We start from the raw sequence: 19238 nt of genomic DNA, 5'->3' as shown, positions 1-19238 counted from the left end.
TAGGAATAAGGCATAAGTGCTGCCAATCTCACACTTTGTTTACTTAACATGTTGAAAATAAAATAAAAAATGCACTAGAAGAAAATGAAGAGACTGGTATTAGAGGAAGGTGAAAAAATGGTAAACATTTTGCAAATGACAAAGAGTTTTTCAGAAACACTTTGTTTGATAGAAATAAACAAAAAATAGAGTTAAGACTTGAAGAAGTGTCTTTGAAATGTTATGTTTGCATTACAGTTTAGAATAGTAAAGCTAGTACCTGAAACATATCATGAGAGGAGAAGGGCTGATTACCTAAGGGCCTTGCTGCTGCCTACCTGTCACAGTCACAGGTAGGCAGCAGCAAGGCCTTAGGTGTGGTGGGGTATTATCGAGAGAGAGAGAGAGAGAGAGAGAGAGAGAGAGAGAGTGAGAGTGCACCTAAATAATATCACAACTAGAAGAGTTTTGTGATATGGCAAGTTCCACCCACCAATAAATAAGCCGACTCATCCTTCATATGCAGTTGCAGAAGGCTGTGAAATGGTAACACACAGGAAAATAGCTGCCAGTAGTTTAAAAATGGCTGAAACAAGGTGACCTCATCGTAATAATAGCCTACAATGGAAAATTTGATTAGGAAGCAACCAGGGTCAGGGCGTTCCCCTGAGGCAACGATAGCACTTGGACATGAGAAGTAGGTTACTAGGAGAAATGAAAGGTGGGAACAGCACATGAAAGGTGAAGAGCTTTCCTGAAAGCTCTTCAACTTGGAATAGTGAATGTGGGGACATTGACTGAGAAAGTTGGAGGAAGTAATAGAACAGTGATTGCTAAAGGTTTGGATATCCTAGAACTGAGTGACACAAAATGGCACGGGAAGAGGAATAAGGAAGTAAGAAGAGGCTACGGATGTTGCTGTGAAGTGGAGGTAAAGAGTGTAAAAATGGGGTACGAATTATCCTAAATAGAGACTGGTATAACAGATTGGAAGATGTGGACTATATCAATGACAGCATAATTAAATTAAGCTTATGTACAGGTAAGAGAATTTATCCAAGTCTATGACCCTCAACAGGGAAACAATGAAAAGGATAAGAAAAATCTTTGGAGGTTGTGGAAGATCTAATAAGAAAGAATAAGGTGTGCGTCACAGGAGATATGAATAGACAGATTGGTAAGAAGAGGATAGGAATGGAGGAGTTAGTTGGTTCATATGGTTATGGAAAAGGAATGAGTAAGTACTTGACTTCTGTTGAAGGAATGAATTTGTAGAAAATACATGGTTCAGAAAGAAAAACTAAAAGAAAATAACAAGGTATGGGGGGGGGGGTGATCAGAGGTATAATTTGTTAATTGAATATTTCTTGATAGAGAAAGGATCAAGGAGGTAATTAATGGATGTAGATTCTGCTCTGGGAGAAGCATTTGGTGTTGACAATGAGATTAGTGATAGTAAAATGATAACAGGGTTTGTGAGGGTGATGGAATGTGGAGTGAAGAGATTAAAAGCATGGAAAGTGAGGGATGTGAAAGAAATGGGTAAGTTTAAGGAAAATGTAAAGATATAATTCCAAGGAGTGAGGTAGGAGAAGTAGAAGAGTGAAACAGTTTAAAGATACTTACAGTAAAATGTGTTACCAAACAGTGTGGTAGACCAAGGGGAAAGAAGAGAGTTAAGAAGACAAGTTGGTGGAATGACAAAATTAAGGGAGCAATAAGGGAAAAGAAAAGGCTGTTTCTAGAATGAATGGAAGAGGATAAATTTCTATCCCCTAGATAGGTTTCTAGAATGGAAGAGGAACTGAAAGAGGGTAGAGAAGGAAAGGAGGAGGTGATGAAGTAAAATGAGATGGAAGAATATATTGGTTGTAGCAAGAAAAAATGTATGGCCTGGTGAAGAAAAGGCAAAATGAAAATGAGATTACATTGTTGATGAAAAACCAGAATGGGGAAGTAAGGGTGAAGGAGGATATTAGAGATGGTTGGAGAGAATATTTTGATGAATTTCTGAGTTTTGATTGGGTAGCCCAATGGATAACACAATGAAGAATTGATCAGGAGGGAAGGGGGTTGAAGGAAGGAGGTATATCGATGGCTGAAGTTAAGAGAGCTGCAATGGGGATGGAATTGGGGAAAGCTGCTGTAGAGATTATAAGAGCAGGTGGTGACCTAACAGTGCACTAGCATTACTGAGTATTTAAAGCAGTATGAAATAAAAAAAAAGAGTACTGGGTGATTGCTGTAAAGGAGAAATTTACAGCACTGTTCAAGAAAGAAGGCAAAGAATTTTGGAATAAAGAATAAGATGGAAACTAAAAAAAACAATTAGCAGAGGAAGAGTAAGGTTTCAGATAGGATCAATTAACTATGGATTTGATGTTTGCAATGAGGCAAAGAATGGAGAAGTGTTGGGAATATGAAAAGGATTTGGTCATGACATTTATAAATATCAAAAAGGTGTATGACTACTGATCTTGGGATACTGTATGACAGTGTCCCAAGATCAGTAGTCAGGGAATCATTTCAAAGTAAAGGGGTTTCAGAAGGGCTAATAGAGCTGGCAATGTATAGTGAGTATTGGGGAAGAGTGAGAACAAGAGTGGTTACATCTGAGTGGTTCAACACTAAAACTGGCCTGACAAAGGAGTGTACTGTTACCGCTTCTACTTATAGTAGTCATAGATGAAATTCACAAGAAGGTAAAGAAAGTGCTGAGAGAAAGGGGAAAGAAGGAGAAAGAGAGGCTGTTTGAAGATGATATTGTGGAACAGGAGAAAAGGAACAGAAAGTTCAAGAACAAATAAATGAATGAAACACGGAAATTGAAAAAAGAGGAGAATGAGGTTAAGTAAGAAGAAATGTTAAGACTATGGTTATGAATTGAGGGAAGAAAGTGGAAAGAGGCATTAATGAAGTGGATGGAAAAAAGCTTAAAGTAGTCAAGAGTTTTGTGTATTTGGGGAGTGAGAGATAGAGGAGAATGGAAGATTGGACTTAGAAGTGAGTAGGAAAGACAAGCTAGTGAGTTTTCCCAAGTGAGAGGAGCTTGATATGGAACAAAGATGTCTCCAAGAAATGTAAAGAAGTGATGCTCAAAACATATGAATCGATCCTAACATAAGGAGCAAACACATGCATGTTGAAAAGTAGGAGTAATCAAGAATTGAGCCTGTAGAGATGAAATTCACGTGCAGTATGATTGAAAATACAAGGAAGGATAGATTGAGGAATGAAGTAGTTAGATCAATTGTTGGGATGGGTAACATTCTGAAAGGGCTGAAAGAAATAAGATTGAGGTGTTTTGAATATGTAATGAGAATGGAGGTGGCAAACAGAGTGTGTAGAACTGCAGCATGGGAAGCAGTAGAGAGGAACACCACAAAAATGATGGATGGATAAGGTAAAAGAAGCTGTTGTGGTGTTGTTAGAGGAAGTATGGATGGATAGAGAAAAATTGAGGTTGTTCTTGAGAGGCCTTACCCAACTTGGAGTTGGATAAAGAAAAGAATAATAATAGCAATTTCAACTCATTTTTTGTGCAAGTAATAGAGCTGAACTACAAAACCATAGTGGTTTTAATTAATCCAGAATTTACTTTTATATTTTTACACAACATTAAAGAACCATTTTTAACTATAACTGTCTGGTTATGGCAGCTAATATGAAACACATAAACAAACAATGATGATTTGGGCAAAGAGTATGATTTTGTCATTATTTTGAAACTATTACACATAAAACTGAACATTAATTAAGTTGGAGGATGTATCTCAGAAATAACTGGTCTTTTTTGATATCTGGTTTATCTATACTTGGAAACAATATACTTTTGGCATGACTGGATCAGACGTAATAAATTAATATATGTTTAATCTGATAAATTTACAATTAGTAATAAATTTATATTTTGCTTAGTTTTGTGAATAAAATAAGGAAAAGATTCTAATTAATTTTAACATATGATACAGCCTCTGTTATTTGGTTAAATTCTACTATATTTATACACATTTATTCATAAACTCAATCAATCCCCTGGCATGTTGCCTGTTTGGGGTCAGCCTCCTGATACTTTTACACCATTCTTGGTGGTTTTGTCTCATTTCTGGTGTTAAGCCCATTGTCAGCATATCATTATGGATGGTTTGCATCTAGGTAGTCAGTGGGTGGACTCTGCCCCTTTTGCCTTCCTTTATCGCTAAAACCTATCGGTCCATATGATCTTCACTTTTACGCATGACATGTCCAAGCCAGTGTAAACGGCTTTCTTGCATTTTTTGCTGTATTTCAGTTCTTTAAAGGTCCCTTGGGTGTACTTGTTTTGACTTTGTCTAGTCTTGTAACACCACCTGCCATCACACCATTTCCATCTCCGTGACATGCATTATTTGCTCTTCACATTTCCTTATCCCCCAACACTTGGATCTATGTAGCATTGCCAGTCTAATGGCTCGCTTATACATGGTGCCTTTAGTTCTAATAGTTATTTCTGCATCACAGAGAAACCCAGACAGCGACCTCCACTTTAAACCAGCCTGCCTTGATTCTATTTTTTAAATCTCTTTCCATGTTTGCCCTGACGTTGACTATGGATTTAAGGTACTTGAATTGAATTCCTCTACTTTATTTGAGGGAGTTCCTTTGATAGTAGGTACTGCTTGAGTAATGCTGTCACCAGAGAAACTGCAATGTACATATTCAGTCATTTTACAACTAACCTGTAGGCCACTGCTTTCCAAAGCCTTACGCCATCTGTTGAGGTTGTTTTGGATTTCCAGCAACAATTCCTTCATTAAATGTACATCATATAAAAGTGTCCATGGAGTCAGTTTTTGGAGATCTTTTGTGATGTAGTCCATGACAATGTTGAAAAGCAAGGGGCTCAGAGCAGATCCTTGGTGGACCCCCACCTTGACTATTGCTTGTACCCACTGGTGACACTACTTGTGCTGTTACATTATTATACATGGCTTGTATGATACTGATGTATTGCTCTGGTATCAGTTGGGCTCTTAATTCTTGTCATATGAGCTTGTATTCGGTTGAAAGCCTTTTCCAAGTCAATGAAAATAAGGTGGAGATCTTTTTTCAAGACTTTATATTTGTATATTTGTCCATCAGTATTCTTATGCAGTTTATGGTATCCGTGGTGCCCACACTGGTAGTAAAACTGCACTGGTTTGTGGTTATGGTGGAGAGTTTATTTAGCCTACCAATAATGACCTTTCCCATAATTTCAAGGTGTGTGAGTTTAATTTAATGGTTCTATAGTTCTCACATTCAGCAATATTTCCCTTGTTCTTATAAAATAGTATCATGTTACTAAGTATCTACATATCTGGCATCTTCCCAGATGTAAGAATGAGATCAAAAAGTTTTGTCAGCCACATAAATCCAGCTGCACCTGTTTTCTTCCAGAGTTCTGCTGGGATTTCATCTGGACTGGCAGCTTTACCATTCTTCATACCACAGATAGACATTCACACTTCAGATGCCAAGTACGTAAGGGAGTAGTACGGGTCGCTCTTGTGGGAACTCCTCACTCAGAAAATGTTGGAAATACTCTTGCCATCTGTTGTTAATTTCATCATACGATGTTAGTAAGTTTCCTGAAGCATCATTGATATATTTATTTTGCTTGAAATCCTGTGTTTGTTTGAAATGTTGTTTGGTTATTTTGAATATTTCTTTATCTGTTTCTGCATTTTCTAGTTGGGTGATCGGAGTCTTGTTGGCCAAGTCTTTGGTGATGGCAACAGCTTGTTGCCATCACCAAAGACTCGACGTTGGCTGGCCAGAGGCACTCATGGATGACTTTACAATCCTTGAACGTGTGCATTGAAGAGTCGCACAAGAAAAAGTCTATCTGAGACTGAGCTTTTCCACTCCTGAAAGTGATTAGGTGTTTTTCTGGAAAAAGGTGTTGATTATTGGCATTCATGATTAACAGCAAATTTTAAAATATCCTTCCCCTGATTGTTTGGGGTGCTGCATCCAAAGTTCCCATGGATATGTGTGTCCTTGGGGCCCTTTTGATCAACATGTCCATTTAGATCTCCCGCAATTACTGTTCTTTCATGTTATGTATGCCCAAAAGTACATCATGTAAGTCCTCCTAAAAAGACTCCCTCTCCTCCTTATCGCAACCTGTCTGGTGCACATATATAGAAATAATGTTAACGGGAGATTGATTATCTAATGCTAGTTTTAGGTACGTTATTCTGTAATTTATTCTATTTATTTTAATAACTCGCTGTTTGAGATGCTTATCAAGAATTATACCCATGCCATTTCTTGATGTTGATGAGCCATTGTACACAAGTTGGTAGTCATAACCAATGTCCCTGGATTTAGCTAGCACCTTTCCATTTAATTTCTTGGATGCAGCATGTTTATACTGTGCCTATATAAGATCTCAGACAATTTTTGACTGTGTCCAGTTTGCGAAATAATGTTCTATGTTGCTATACACATATTAATAGCATTGCGTCTAGATACGTCACATAAGGGGGGGACACCCTAGTATATATCGCATACTTCATTTGGGAACTCTGACCGTCACTTCTGGGGGATAGAGAATTTATTTGGCTTTGCATTTTAAAGCTGGTTGCCACCTGACACCAAGACTGTAACCTTACACAAAGGCTAGGTTGCTGCTGCTGATCTAGAGATTATTCTGCTGCTGATTCTTCTGTCCATTCCAGCCTGAATGCATAGCATGCCTACAGCTTCTACTCCGAATATGTCAAAGAAGCCAGAACACAGTGTTTGATACGAAGTGTCCTTCTCTGGCCTGTGTGGTCTATGAGTGGTATTTTATTTTCTTCTAGCCACCTCTTACATGATGACTGGTGGGCAACCCCTATCTGCCACCTGGGGACGTGTTCTCTAGGGATACACGCTATTTATCCATAAACCCAACATAAAAAATTTTAATTTTTAACTTCAATGATAATCTTAAACTTTGTTGAAAATCTATATCAAAAAAAAATTCTCACCTGTCCCAGATATGGACCATAATCTGATTCACTAGGAAGACCACCGTGCTTCATGATCCACTCATAAGATCTAAAATCTTCACCTCCATCACAACCATTATTTCCAAATCCCCAACTACAATCAATTAGAGCCTGCAGAATAAAAATAAACATAATTAACAATATTTTCATAGAAGAGCAATAAGAATTATTAGAACTAAACATGTAGAATAAAAATATAAAACTACATAGTAGTACCTCAATAAATGGTCTAATAATTTTTCTCTTTGGATTGTTAGTGTCTTCTACTTAAATAATAAATTGAACTATGAAATAGGCACATTTTTTATACACTAGATTTCCATATCCCATGCACAAGCTTCAAGCTTATGTGGCGATATCACCAAGCAAAAAAAAAAAATCATTTATTAAAATGTATGTAATGCAAAGAATTTTTTTAAAATTATGGTCTGGTTTGAATTTGCTGGATATATGGGGTGTAAAGTGATGGGTTTGCATAGGGTCAATTATGTCAATTGATAGTCAGTTGTTAGCGACAGCAGCCTAGTCATTTTGATATCAGTTGTTTATACTCATCTATTTATAATGATGATACAATTTGTGATCCTGCCAAGTATGACTAGTATGAGGAGTGATCAACCCACCGGGTTGGGCTAGTGGTTAACGCGTCTTCCCAAATCAGCTGATTTGGAAGTCGAGAGTTCCAGCGTTCAAGTACTAGTAAAGCCAGTTATTTTTACAGAGATTTGAATACTAGATTGTGGATACCGGTATTCTTTGGTGGTTGGGTTTCAATTAACCACATACCTCAGGAATGGTCGAACTGAGAATGTACAAGACTACACTTCATTTACACTCATACATATCATCCTCATTCATCTATGAGTGATACTAAAGTATGACAGTGGTGCCGTTCATGTCAAGAAGGATGAGAATGAATGTTCATTATGAAGAACATAGCAGCTGGCCATCGATGATAACAGATGGTTTCGATTGAAAAAGTTGATGAAAAAATTTGAGAAAACCGATGATTCAACGTGACAATTGTCAATGTTTCACGATTTCATTTATGAAGTTTTGACTGAAAGATTGGGTTATAAAAAAACCTATTCCAGATGGGTGTTAAACATCACACAAGAAAAAAACATTTTGCTGCATTGCATGAATTTCTGCAGTGTTATGAAACTTTAGTGATGACATTGTTACAGCGATGATATAGAAAAACATTTCAACATGATTATTATTCCAACATAGAGACAAAACAGTAGTCAATGCAGCATTCATTCTCCTAGTTTGAAGAAGTTTAAACAAGAATCTTTTGTAAAGAAAGTTATGGCTACTATTTTTTGGGATAAAAAGTGTCTTGCTTGTTGAATTTGACTTGAGAATTACTGTGATTGCCAATATGTAAAACGAAATGTTTAAAAATGTTAGAGCTATAAAAAACAAATGACATGGGGTGATATTCTGTGTTGTTTTTGCATGATAATGCATGGCCACATATAACAAACCCAAAAATGAGGCCACTGGAAAAATTTTGTTGAAAAATCTTCACTCTTCAAAATCTCCACCCTGTAGCCCTGACTTACCTCCCAGTGATTATTTTTTTCTTCACCCTAAACAATGGTTTGCATCACAAACATCAGACCATGATGACATCTCTAAGAACTATTAGATTTTCATAATTTAAATCCAATGTGCGTTTTCTTGTTTGTAAAAAATAAATAGTAATCCATAATAAAATAGGATTAGACTAAAAAGAAAAAATAAACATCAGGAATGTGTCCCCAATACACCTACGTTATAATTATTGGATTTATTTTTGTTGATTTAATATTTAATTCATAGATTTCTGCATATCAATCACACATTCAGTTCTAGACGTGACAAATTATTGAGGTTCCACTGTATAAGAATAAATTATTTTTAACATTTCGTACAAGTTAGCTAAAATTAAAGCAATGGAATTTAGAAATCATTTCATTTATCTTACATCAATTTCTAGTCACCAAAACTTGTATGTATTTTTTCATAACTATATATATATATATTATTCAAGGTAGAAAAATAGTTTAGTTAAGTACATTTTAGCAGCAAAATAAATAATTTCTGTGGTGGAGTGGTAGCATCTCGACCTTTCATCTGAAGGCCATGGCATTTTTCATAACTAAAAAAAATTCCATTTCATAATCCCATGAATAAGCTTCAAGCTTATATGGTGAATTAATCATCTAAAAAAACCTTTTCATTGTTTTAATTTTTTATGTCCTATTTTGAAATTACTTTCTGCAACAAAGTACATATTAAACATTTTTCATGTTCCTAAAAATTATATGCAAACAATTTTTTTTTTTTAAAGTAATTCAAAATAACATATTAGTTTGATAGTTTTCCCTGCTATTTTAACAACTGCTAACTTCTTAAATTTTTAAATTATGTGTTGAATTCATTATGCAGGTGCTTGTAACAGGTAGAGAAAAATAAGACAGCGAAGAAATGAGTATTACTGAATTGTTGCCACATTTTATATATTTTTGTACACTGTATCTATACTAATGTTTTTTAAAAACAAAAAAAAAAATATTAAGTCTTCTGTCAACTGTCAGGCACCAACTAAGATTGCATTTATTCTTCTGGTTTACTGCTAGGCAAATAATCTGTGTAATAGAGAGCTTTTAAACCAAAAGCATTCCTTTTCCTTTTGTGTTGTCCTATTTTCATAATTACTTTTTTCAACTTTCTTTTTACAAATGAATATATTATTATTGTAATAGAACACATGAACAGCATATGTATAAAAAATTATATAACCTATTACTCTTCAAAAAAAAAAAATCTGACTGCTATGGTTGGAGGGATGTAAAAAGGCAGAACTGAAAGAATCTTTGGGTATTATATTAAATAGGAGCCTAAGTCCTAAAATTGATTTGGATCTTTATTTTTGTAAATCTTGGTTTCACAAACAACCCTTCTTCAAATCTGTTTACACATCATGGTCTTTTGCCAATTTTCTATGGTTAACATAGGGGTTAAGACATACAGTAATAAATTCACAAAATGTAAAAAGATTTAACGATAAAATAATTTTGTACAACTGCAATATTGTGAAACAATAATTATTATTCTAATTTGAAAATAAAAAGGCTAACATACACCTAAATGTACATCATGAAAATAAAAATTAAATGTAGCTGACTTTTGGATATGACATCCATTTATATACAATAAACTGGAACCTTTACAGTTTGTAGACATTCACTGCAAAGGGTTAGTATAAGATAGATTAATTATTTTTCAGTTGGACTGAATGAAAAATGAAATTGAAAAAAATTATTAGAAAGTTGTTAAAGAAGGAGGAATTTTCTAATGATTGCTGGTTCCAAGCAGTGTATTTTTTGAAGTCTTACCTATGACATTTAAACTTAAGGAGCTCGCTAAAGGTCTTATATAAAATTTATAAACTCATTGCAGAAAGATTTCTACACACCTTATTTCTTCACAGTAACCTCTAACCACTTTGGAAAGCTGTATACAGGATTCCAGTCTCTCGTGCATTTTTTAAAACAGCTTTGTAAAATCATGTTCAATGCTGCTGTTGTATTACTCTTGATGTTATCAATTCCATTTTCCTTTTAGTGTTTCCTTTATTTTTTATTAAAGAAAGTCACCATGAGGCAATAGTTGGTGAAAAGGGTGTATGTTCCAAGATAGTGATTAGTTTTTTGCTAAAAACTCTCTCTCAGATACGACTATGAAAGTGGTGCATTGTCATAATGCAGTCAGACCCGTAAGTTGCAGGGGAAAAGTATGCTATTTTCATCTAATATTTTCACATAGTAGTCCTGATTCACTGTGAAGTTAGTCAATAAGAAACTGTATTGAAAGACTCTTTAAAGAAAAAAAAACCAGTAGCATTATTTCCACTCTTGATTTGAACTGGCAGTCTTCCGTGTGCACTTCATTGCTTTCTTTCAGGATCATACTGGTAGACCTACAACTCCACAATTGTAAAGACATGGTTCAAAATGTCATCTCTCTTCTCCAAATGAACTTGGATAATTTTAACATATCTTTGCACCTGTTCCTCAGTGAGTTGTTTCAGAACCGCTCTTGTAGCCATCTTACTTAGTTAAGATTTTCCTATTTCTCTAAAAATATTAACTTGCCCTACTATGCTTCTGACAGTCAATCGGTGAATTTTGAGAATGTTTTGATGGGAAAATTGTTTTCCCTTTAACTGACGTTCTCTTTTGTAGCATTAGCCCTGTAAATTACAATACTATCTCCATAATTTTTTACCGCCAATAACAGACTTCACTTGAAAATGAAGTGATACTAGCCAACAATAACATAACTATTATTTGATTACATCAGCAAAGCAATATGGTGTTTCTGTAAAGTCTGGCCATAACAGACACTGACAACAATGATTGAGCACAGAAGAAATGTAGTTATTGCAGGGAAAAATGTGGAAATGCCTTATAACTGATAGAACAGTGATTTAAGATTTTTAATATGTCCTATATGTGCAACTGATAAAAGTGATATACAAGGTGTGACAATATACAAGTAATGAGACTGATGTGAAAAAAAATGTTGCTTACCGTTTTAGTCATGTTTAGTGTTGTCTCCTTCAAAGTAGTTCCCCTCTGATTGCACATACTTATTCCAGCGCTTCTGCCATTGATGGTAAGATTTCTGGAACTCATCTTCTGTAATATCCTCCAAGACCCTCGTCACAGCTTTTTGGACATCTTGTGTTCTTTGAAAATGGTGTCGCTTGACCGCCATTTTGACTCTTGGATATAGAAAACAGTCGCACAGAGCGATATCTGGTGAATAAGGTGGCTGTGGTAGTACTGAAATTTGTTTTGAGGTTAAAAATTGCTGTACTGACAGAGCAGTATGGGATGGTGCAGAATCCATATCGTGATGCAGAATCCAATTATCAGCAATGTTGGCATGGACACGAAGAACTCGTTTACGAAGTCTTTCTAAAATTTCTTTGTAGAAATATTGGTTAACTGTTTGTCCAGGAGGTACCCACTCTTATGAACAATTCCCTTGGAATCGAAGAAGCACACAAGCATGCATTTCACTTTTGACTTTGACATGGGAGCCTTTTTTGGTCTGGGTGATTCCTTTAAGCACCATTGCAAACTTTGGCGTTTTGTCTCTGGATCGTATTGAAAAAACCAACCTTCATCACCAGTGATAACACTGCTCAAAAAATCTGGATTGATTTCCGTTTGTTCTAACAGATCGCCTGCCACATTTTTCCGTGTTTCTTGCTGTTCTTGTGTGAGATTTTTGGAGACCATTTTTGCATAAATCTTTCTCATATTCAGTTAACATTAGACGAACCATTTCTCGATTGATGTTGAGTTCTTCTGCAATCATTTTCACGGATAATCTTCGATCAGATCATATGATTTCAAGCAGCCTGTTAGAGTTGACATCTGTCCGTGAGGTTGATGGTCGTCCACTGCGGTCTTCATCTTCAACATTCGATCTGCCTTCACTAAAAATTTTATGCCACCGAAAAACTTGAGCTCTTGACATAACCTCCTCTCCAAAAGCCTTCTGAAGCTTACCATAAGTTGTGGTCGTGTTTTCACCCAATTTAACCCAAAAAGAAACGGCATACCGTTGCACAATATTTCGCGGTTTCATTTCTGTGACTAGAGACACAAACACATGTTCACTTATTACAGCACAACTCACGACTGAGTAGTTGCATCAATGTGCTGCTTGGACTAGAGGTAGCTTATAGACCAAGGTCAAAGATGGTGTGCTTATGCAAGCTGCAGGGTTGCCACATCTTGCAAAGAAAAATCAGTCTCATTACTTTATTGTTGCACCTCGTGTTTTTCAGCATTCCTTCACTGTTTAATAATATGTAAACAAAAATCACCATCAAAACAAACTGTCAAGAGAACTGGTATTACAAGGGTCATCTAATAATTAAACAGACAAAACTTTTTAGTGACGGAAATGATTAATGCAGGCAATTGAAACTTTTGTAAGTGTTAGTTGGCAACCTTGCGAAGAGTCGGCAGTTCAATAAATATTTACGTAAACATAACCTCTAAAATCTTAGTTACAATGGTGTGTTTGCTTGAAGAAAATTCTTTTGAAGAACAGCGTTCTGTGATCCGATTTTTACTTTTGGAAAGTGTACAACCATCAGAAATATTATCTCAGATGAACAAACAATACAGCAGTAGTTGCATGAACCATGCGAGTTTTTACGCTTGGGTGGAAAAGTTTAAAAGTGGCTGCAAAAGTGTGACTGATGAGCACCGCTCCAGGCGTCCAGTAACAGTGTCGACCTCAGCGTTAGATTCTCGTATTGATTCACAAATCCAAGAAGACCGATAACTTACAGTTGAACAAGTTGCTGAAAAATGTAGAGTAAGTGTTGACACAACTCATTCCATCGTTGAAAACAAACTGAACTGCCGTAAGACTTGTGCAAGCTGGGTTTCCAGAAAGCTTACTGTTCATCACAAAGCTGAGAGATTTTGCATTTGCAACAAACTCGAAAATAGTTTCAATAATGAAGATGACACATTTTTGGATAGGATTTTAACCTGTGATGAAACTTGGATACATCATTTTGAGTCAGATTCCAAGCATCAAAGAATGTAGTAAAAACACCTTGAATCGTCTATCTGTAAGAAATTCAAAACACAACCATTGGCTGGTAAGGTCATATTAACCATCTTTTGGAGTTTGCATGGTCTGATTTTCTGTGATTATTTGGAGGTGTGATTATTTATTTGAAGTCAAGCCTGCATTGAAGAGGAAATGTCCGGGATCGCAGAGGAAAGGAGTGTTTCTTCTTCAGGACAACGCTCGACATCATACGGCACAACTGATGCTGGAAATTATTGTCAAAGTGGGCTGGGAACTCCTACTTCATCCTCTTTACAGACCTGAATTTGCCGCTTCGGATTTTTATCTGTTTGGTCTGATGAAAGAAGCTTTCATCAGCATCAAGTTACATGTGGCATCAAGTTCAACAACAATAAAGAGGTAAAGAAAAAAGTACAAAATTGGCTTCCAGATCAAGGTAAAGAATTCTTTGCTGAGGGGATAAGAAGATTTGTAAAACGATGGGACAAATGCAGAGAAACTGGTGGGGATTACGTGGAAAAGTAGGCAAAAAAAATGTATTAATTTAATAAACCATTTTTGCTATATAGCTTTTTGTCTGTTTAATTACTGAATGACCTCATATTAAAGGAAAAAAAATAAAATAAGTCAATAAACTCAATAAAAAAATTCATGAGTTTACCATGAATATATCAAATATGGTATTAAAATCTGAAAAAAGTAAATATTTTAGACAATGCAAATTTATATTTATTACAATTATTAATTACCTGTTGAGAAAGACGAACAAGATGACCAGTTTTAACAAAGTAAGCTCCTTCTACTGTTCCTGTAGTACCAAAACTCCAGCATGATCCACAGACAGACTGATCTGAAATCAGAAAATATCATTCCTGTCACCTAGTGTTCTGTCTCAGTACTCCCTACAATAAATAAGAATTAATATTTAGGAAGTGGCTTTTCGCTGATTAAAATATCAGAGAAAACCAGTAATTGGTTTTAAAGATTAATGATATTAAATATGATTAAATTGATTAAAAATGGTAAAAAACTAATTTTCAATACTTTTATGTGTAAAAAAAAAAAAAAAGGCTTAGGTATAACTTAAATCTTTTTGATGTTGTTAATATATTGGTATATTTATTTTTCTCTTCCAAAAACAAAAATGTAAAAAGCTTTTAAAAAAATTGAGATGCTTTTCTGAATCTTTGTTTATGTGTATCAATGTGATGTAATATATAAAAAAAAAACAAATTCTTGATGTATTTATTCCTTAGTTTGATCTGTACTGACCCAACTGTCCAATTTTCATAAAAAACAATCTATCTAATTTAGATTATATTTTACAATTATTTTTGTAGCTTTTACAGTTCTCCAATTATATTTATGTGTGCTAGTATTTTTTGTAATGATAAATAAATTTTCTACTGATTGAAAACTATCTTCAAGCCTTACTAGAATTCAAACCCAGAAATTTCCAGGTGAAAGACCACCATTCTGTCGTAAGGGACAGCACATATAGAAAAAATTAAATTTAGTTAAACATGACTTATTTATTTTTAAAGGCTATCAGAAATATTTCAGTAACTGAATTTTTATATCCAGATAGCTATAATACAGTGATTCTCAACCTTTTTATTCCACGATTCCCAAAAAGTAAAATATATGAATATTTCACGACCCCCTAACGCCAACCCAATGAAATTTAGTTAAAACTATTTAGTTGTGTTGATAGTGATGGGTTTGAAAATGTATGTATGAAGTGTAAAAACATGAGCAATTTACAGTTTCCAGCTTGATGTGTACATGCTCCTTGTAATTAGTCTGCTTGCATAATATTTATTGAGAGAGTGTCATGTTTAAACTTGTTGTGCTTTCAGTAGTATAATAAGCGTAAGGGATTGCAGAACTCAGTTAAGTTTTGAATGCAAAGCATGCATCTTTAAGTGAGTTTAAGTAACATTCTAGTATTCAATTTGATGAATTAACAGATGTGGCAAACATTTCTCAGTTCTTATGTTTTGTGAGATAAGAATGTGCAGGAACAGATTAACCAAAGAAAATATGTTTTTTTTTTTGCGAATCAATACCTAGTCATGCAACAGGACAATGTTTTTTTGATGATTTTTATGAAGCTACTAAAAACTATAACATAGGCTGGACAAAATGTACTGCAGCATGTAGTGATGATGCAAAGGTGATATCAGGAAAGAACAGTGAGATTCCTAAAAAAAATTAAAAGATCATCTTAAATGGACACGACACACTGCTTCCTTCACATACCTGCTCTTGCCACAAAAAAGTATGCTGGAATATCTGAAACAAATTCTTTGTAAAGTTGTAAAAGTGGTTATTTTATTAAAAGTCAACCATTACAGAACAGGCTATTTGCAATAGCCTATTGCAATCGCTGTAGGCTATAGTCTAGTCTACTGCAATAAAAAAAAAGGCTATTTTTATTGCAATAAAAGTAACTTTTTTTTTTTTTCATTTCCATGAAAAGAATGAAATTGGTGAAAAAAAAACTTTTTCATACAGAAGTCAGATGGTTATTGCAGGGGAAAGTGTTTACCTGGCTTTTGGAATTGCGAGATGAATTAATTATATTTTTCCACGATAAACAAACACCATTTTCAATGTTTTTTTACAAAATAATGAGTATACCCAGTTGCTGTTGGCATACTTAGCTGATGAATTTTCACACTTAAACGACTTGAATGTGAATTTACAAAGACGTGATAAAAACATTTTATAAATGACAGACAAAGATCATGCTTTCATTAAGAAGCTTATTATTTGAATTATAAGCCTTCAAAGCAACAATTTTGATGTTTCTACTCACGATTATATTAAAAAAAATTTGAATGAAGAAGGCACTATTATTCACCACAGTTTGGATAGCATGAAGATGCATTTGCGTGAGCTAAAAATTCAGTTTGCAGAGTATTTCCCAAAATATAAAAATGATTTCTCAAAGAGATGGGAACTGAATCCATTTAGTGAAAACACTATTGCAGCTGCTAAGTAACCAGTTGAGATTCACGACCAGCTCATAAATGTCTGCTGATAAAATGTTACAACAAAAATTCACATCTGAAAATTTAAATACATTCTGGCTTGGTTGTTGAAGTGAATATGGAAATTTAGTCACAGAAGCATTGTAAATATTAATCCCTTTTGGCACATCTTACCTTTCTGAAAAAAGGCTTTTTGTCTATGATTGTGCTGAAAACTAAATAAAGGAATCATCTTTTATCAGCTGAAAATAATTTGCTTTTGTGTATTTCTAACATACATCCACACACGTAAAGAGAAATTTTTAAATGAAAAACAAACGTAACCATCTTATTAATCTATTTTCTTTACATGTGCACTTATAAATGTAAGTAAAATTTTTATAATAAATGATCTTTTTTCTCATAAAATTATTTCATTATAGTTAATGTGAAAAGTTTAAGGCTAATTTTGGAGCCCCTTCATATCACCATGACCCCCAAGTTGAAAAATGCTGACTATAAAATAGTGACAAAGCTGCATTTTTTGAGTTTTAAAAAAAATCTTAGAATAAAAAAATAAATATGTATAAAGTGCGATCTCATAATGCAAGAAAAAAATTCACATATAGTAAGTATTCTGTGTTGTTTTTAAATGTGATAGTTTTAAATAAGGCATTCTTACATACAATAGGTGAAGTAAGAAACTGAAAATTAGATTTTTCTTTATATATTTTTTTGGATTTAAAATGTCATAATTTCTTTAAAATTGATATAAAAGAGATATAAATTCAGTAAAAAAGGTTTGCCTTTTAATCCCAGAAATCATACTTTTATCTATATTTATATTGTTTTTATTTATGCCTGAATCCCTCCTGGTTTTCCGTGAACACATAAGCTACTTAAAAAAAAAAAAACGCATTCAGTTTTGTGGATCACTTTACCATTTAATACATGAAATAATACAGATATAATACAATAAATAATGATGGATGACGGTTGATGATGATAATAATAATACATTAAATGTATTTAATAATATTGCATGTTCTGAATCTCATAAAACCTGCTTTTAAAAATTTCAACTACATTTATAGATTTTTTTATCAAACAAGACTGTTTTTCAGTACCAAAAATTAAACACTAATCACCTTGCTACTGAGTTCTCTTTCTTTTTTATTACAGAAACTCCTTTACATATTGGATTTTTTTCAATATACTGAGCAATGATTTATAAATTTATGTTGTAAGTAAACCCACCATATTAAAAAAAAAAGAAGATTATATAACCAGATAGTGTATTGAATTCATAAACCCCTAAAGGTGTCATTTACACCAAACATTATTTCCTTAAATTCAATGTTATGAAAATATCTGAATTAAATGAGTGCGAAATGCTTTTATTGGTATGGTACAAAAAACTGGTGCTAATGTTCAGTCATATATTTTATTTTTATAAATCAATTAACTAAGATTCAATTTAGAGAATTTATTGCAACATAAATTGAAATACTCTTTTTATTAAAATAAAAAATGTAAATATATTTTCATTTCAATATCTTTATCTATAATAAGAATATTATGAACATGTGAATAAGCTGTTCTAATAACTTAAGAAAGTGTAAAATAGACAAGGATCAAAAGTTAGTAAGTTTTTTCCTGTTATTTAGCTGTAAATGATGTAAGAAACAGAATTTGGACAACACTAAAAGTGTTAATGTTAGTTGGTAGAACAAACAAAACAGAACAAGAAAGGTTTTGAATTTAATGGAAAATACTTTAAGAAACAGAATTTAATGATACATAACAGAAAACAATATTATGGTATACAGCAAAAAATAAGTTCAAAAATAAATAACTAAACTATGAAATTCTAAGAAAAGAAGTAAGAAAATTTCCATTTTTCAGTTGACTATATGAAAGGAGAAACCTGATCAGATGTATTGGATGGGTTTCTTAATTTGTGCATATGCACAATCATTTGTTCTGGTTACACATCCGATAAGAGCAAAATTTCATATTTATTTGGTCAAGAATAGATTTGCAGACATACTTCAAATTGCATTAAAGTAAATTCATTTTTCTTTTTCTGTTTAGCCTTCATAATCACCTTACGGTATTACTTCACAGGATGATTGAGGATGATGTGTATGAATGTAAATGAAGTGTAGTCTTGTACAGTCCCAGGTCGACCATTCCTAAGAAGTGTGGTTAATTGAAACACAACCTTCAAAGAGCACCGGTATCCATTATCTAGTATTCAAATTCATATAAAAGTAAAGTAAATTCATCAGACTTAATACTGTAGTATTTTGAAATAATATATTTTGCATTAGCTTAGGCTCTGATGCCCATTCTTAATTTGATTTCATGGCTTCAGTGCAACCTATCTTAACATTCTGCTTAACTAAAATTGTAGAGCATCTCAATCAGCTGACTGTAAAATATAATTTAAACATGCCAATTCAGATCAATACAAACAGAAGTCGAGGTTCTGTATTGTGTACAAAACAACGTATATTACACACAGGCTTTTGTTTATTTTTAGTATGTGAAGAACACAATTTTTTATTAGCATGTGAAGACTTCGCCAATGACTAAAACAATGCCCCATATGTTGTGCGTTGTATGCAATTCAGGAAATTGACAA

The 19238-nt window shown here is 33.8% G+C and overlaps 1 protein-coding gene and 1 long non-coding RNA gene across 2 annotated transcripts in view; one reads left to right on the top strand and one right to left on the bottom strand.

The window, feature by feature from the left end:
- CtsK1 (C1 family peptidase 26-29-p) overlaps nucleotides 1–19238 on the bottom strand; it is a 95172-nt gene that overhangs the window by 9435 nt on the left and 66499 nt on the right. Inside the window, exons 8-9 of the mRNA XM_075354466.1 lie at nucleotides 14366–14466; nucleotides 6978–7109 (exon numbers count right to left, since the gene is read on the bottom strand). Coding sequence (XP_075210581.1) covers nucleotides 6978–7109; nucleotides 14366–14466 — 233 coding nt within the window. The remainder of the gene's footprint in view (nucleotides 1–6977; nucleotides 7110–14365; nucleotides 14467–19238) is intronic.
- LOC142317944 (uncharacterized) overlaps nucleotides 1–19238 on the top strand; it is a 36322-nt gene that overhangs the window by 13837 nt on the left and 3247 nt on the right. The window contains exon 3 of the long non-coding RNA XR_012754775.1: nucleotides 5398–5575. This is a non-coding gene — a long non-coding RNA (uncharacterized LOC142317944). The remainder of the gene's footprint in view (nucleotides 1–5397; nucleotides 5576–19238) is intronic.

Source organism: Lycorma delicatula, chromosome 1 (assembly GCF_047948215.1).
Source record: "Lycorma delicatula isolate Av1 chromosome 1, ASM4794821v1, whole genome shotgun sequence".
Classification (NCBI taxonomy): domain Eukaryota; kingdom Metazoa; phylum Arthropoda; class Insecta; order Hemiptera; family Fulgoridae; genus Lycorma; species Lycorma delicatula.
The sequence above is the reverse complement of the archived record's forward strand: the minus strand, read 5'-3'. Positions and strand labels throughout refer to the sequence as shown.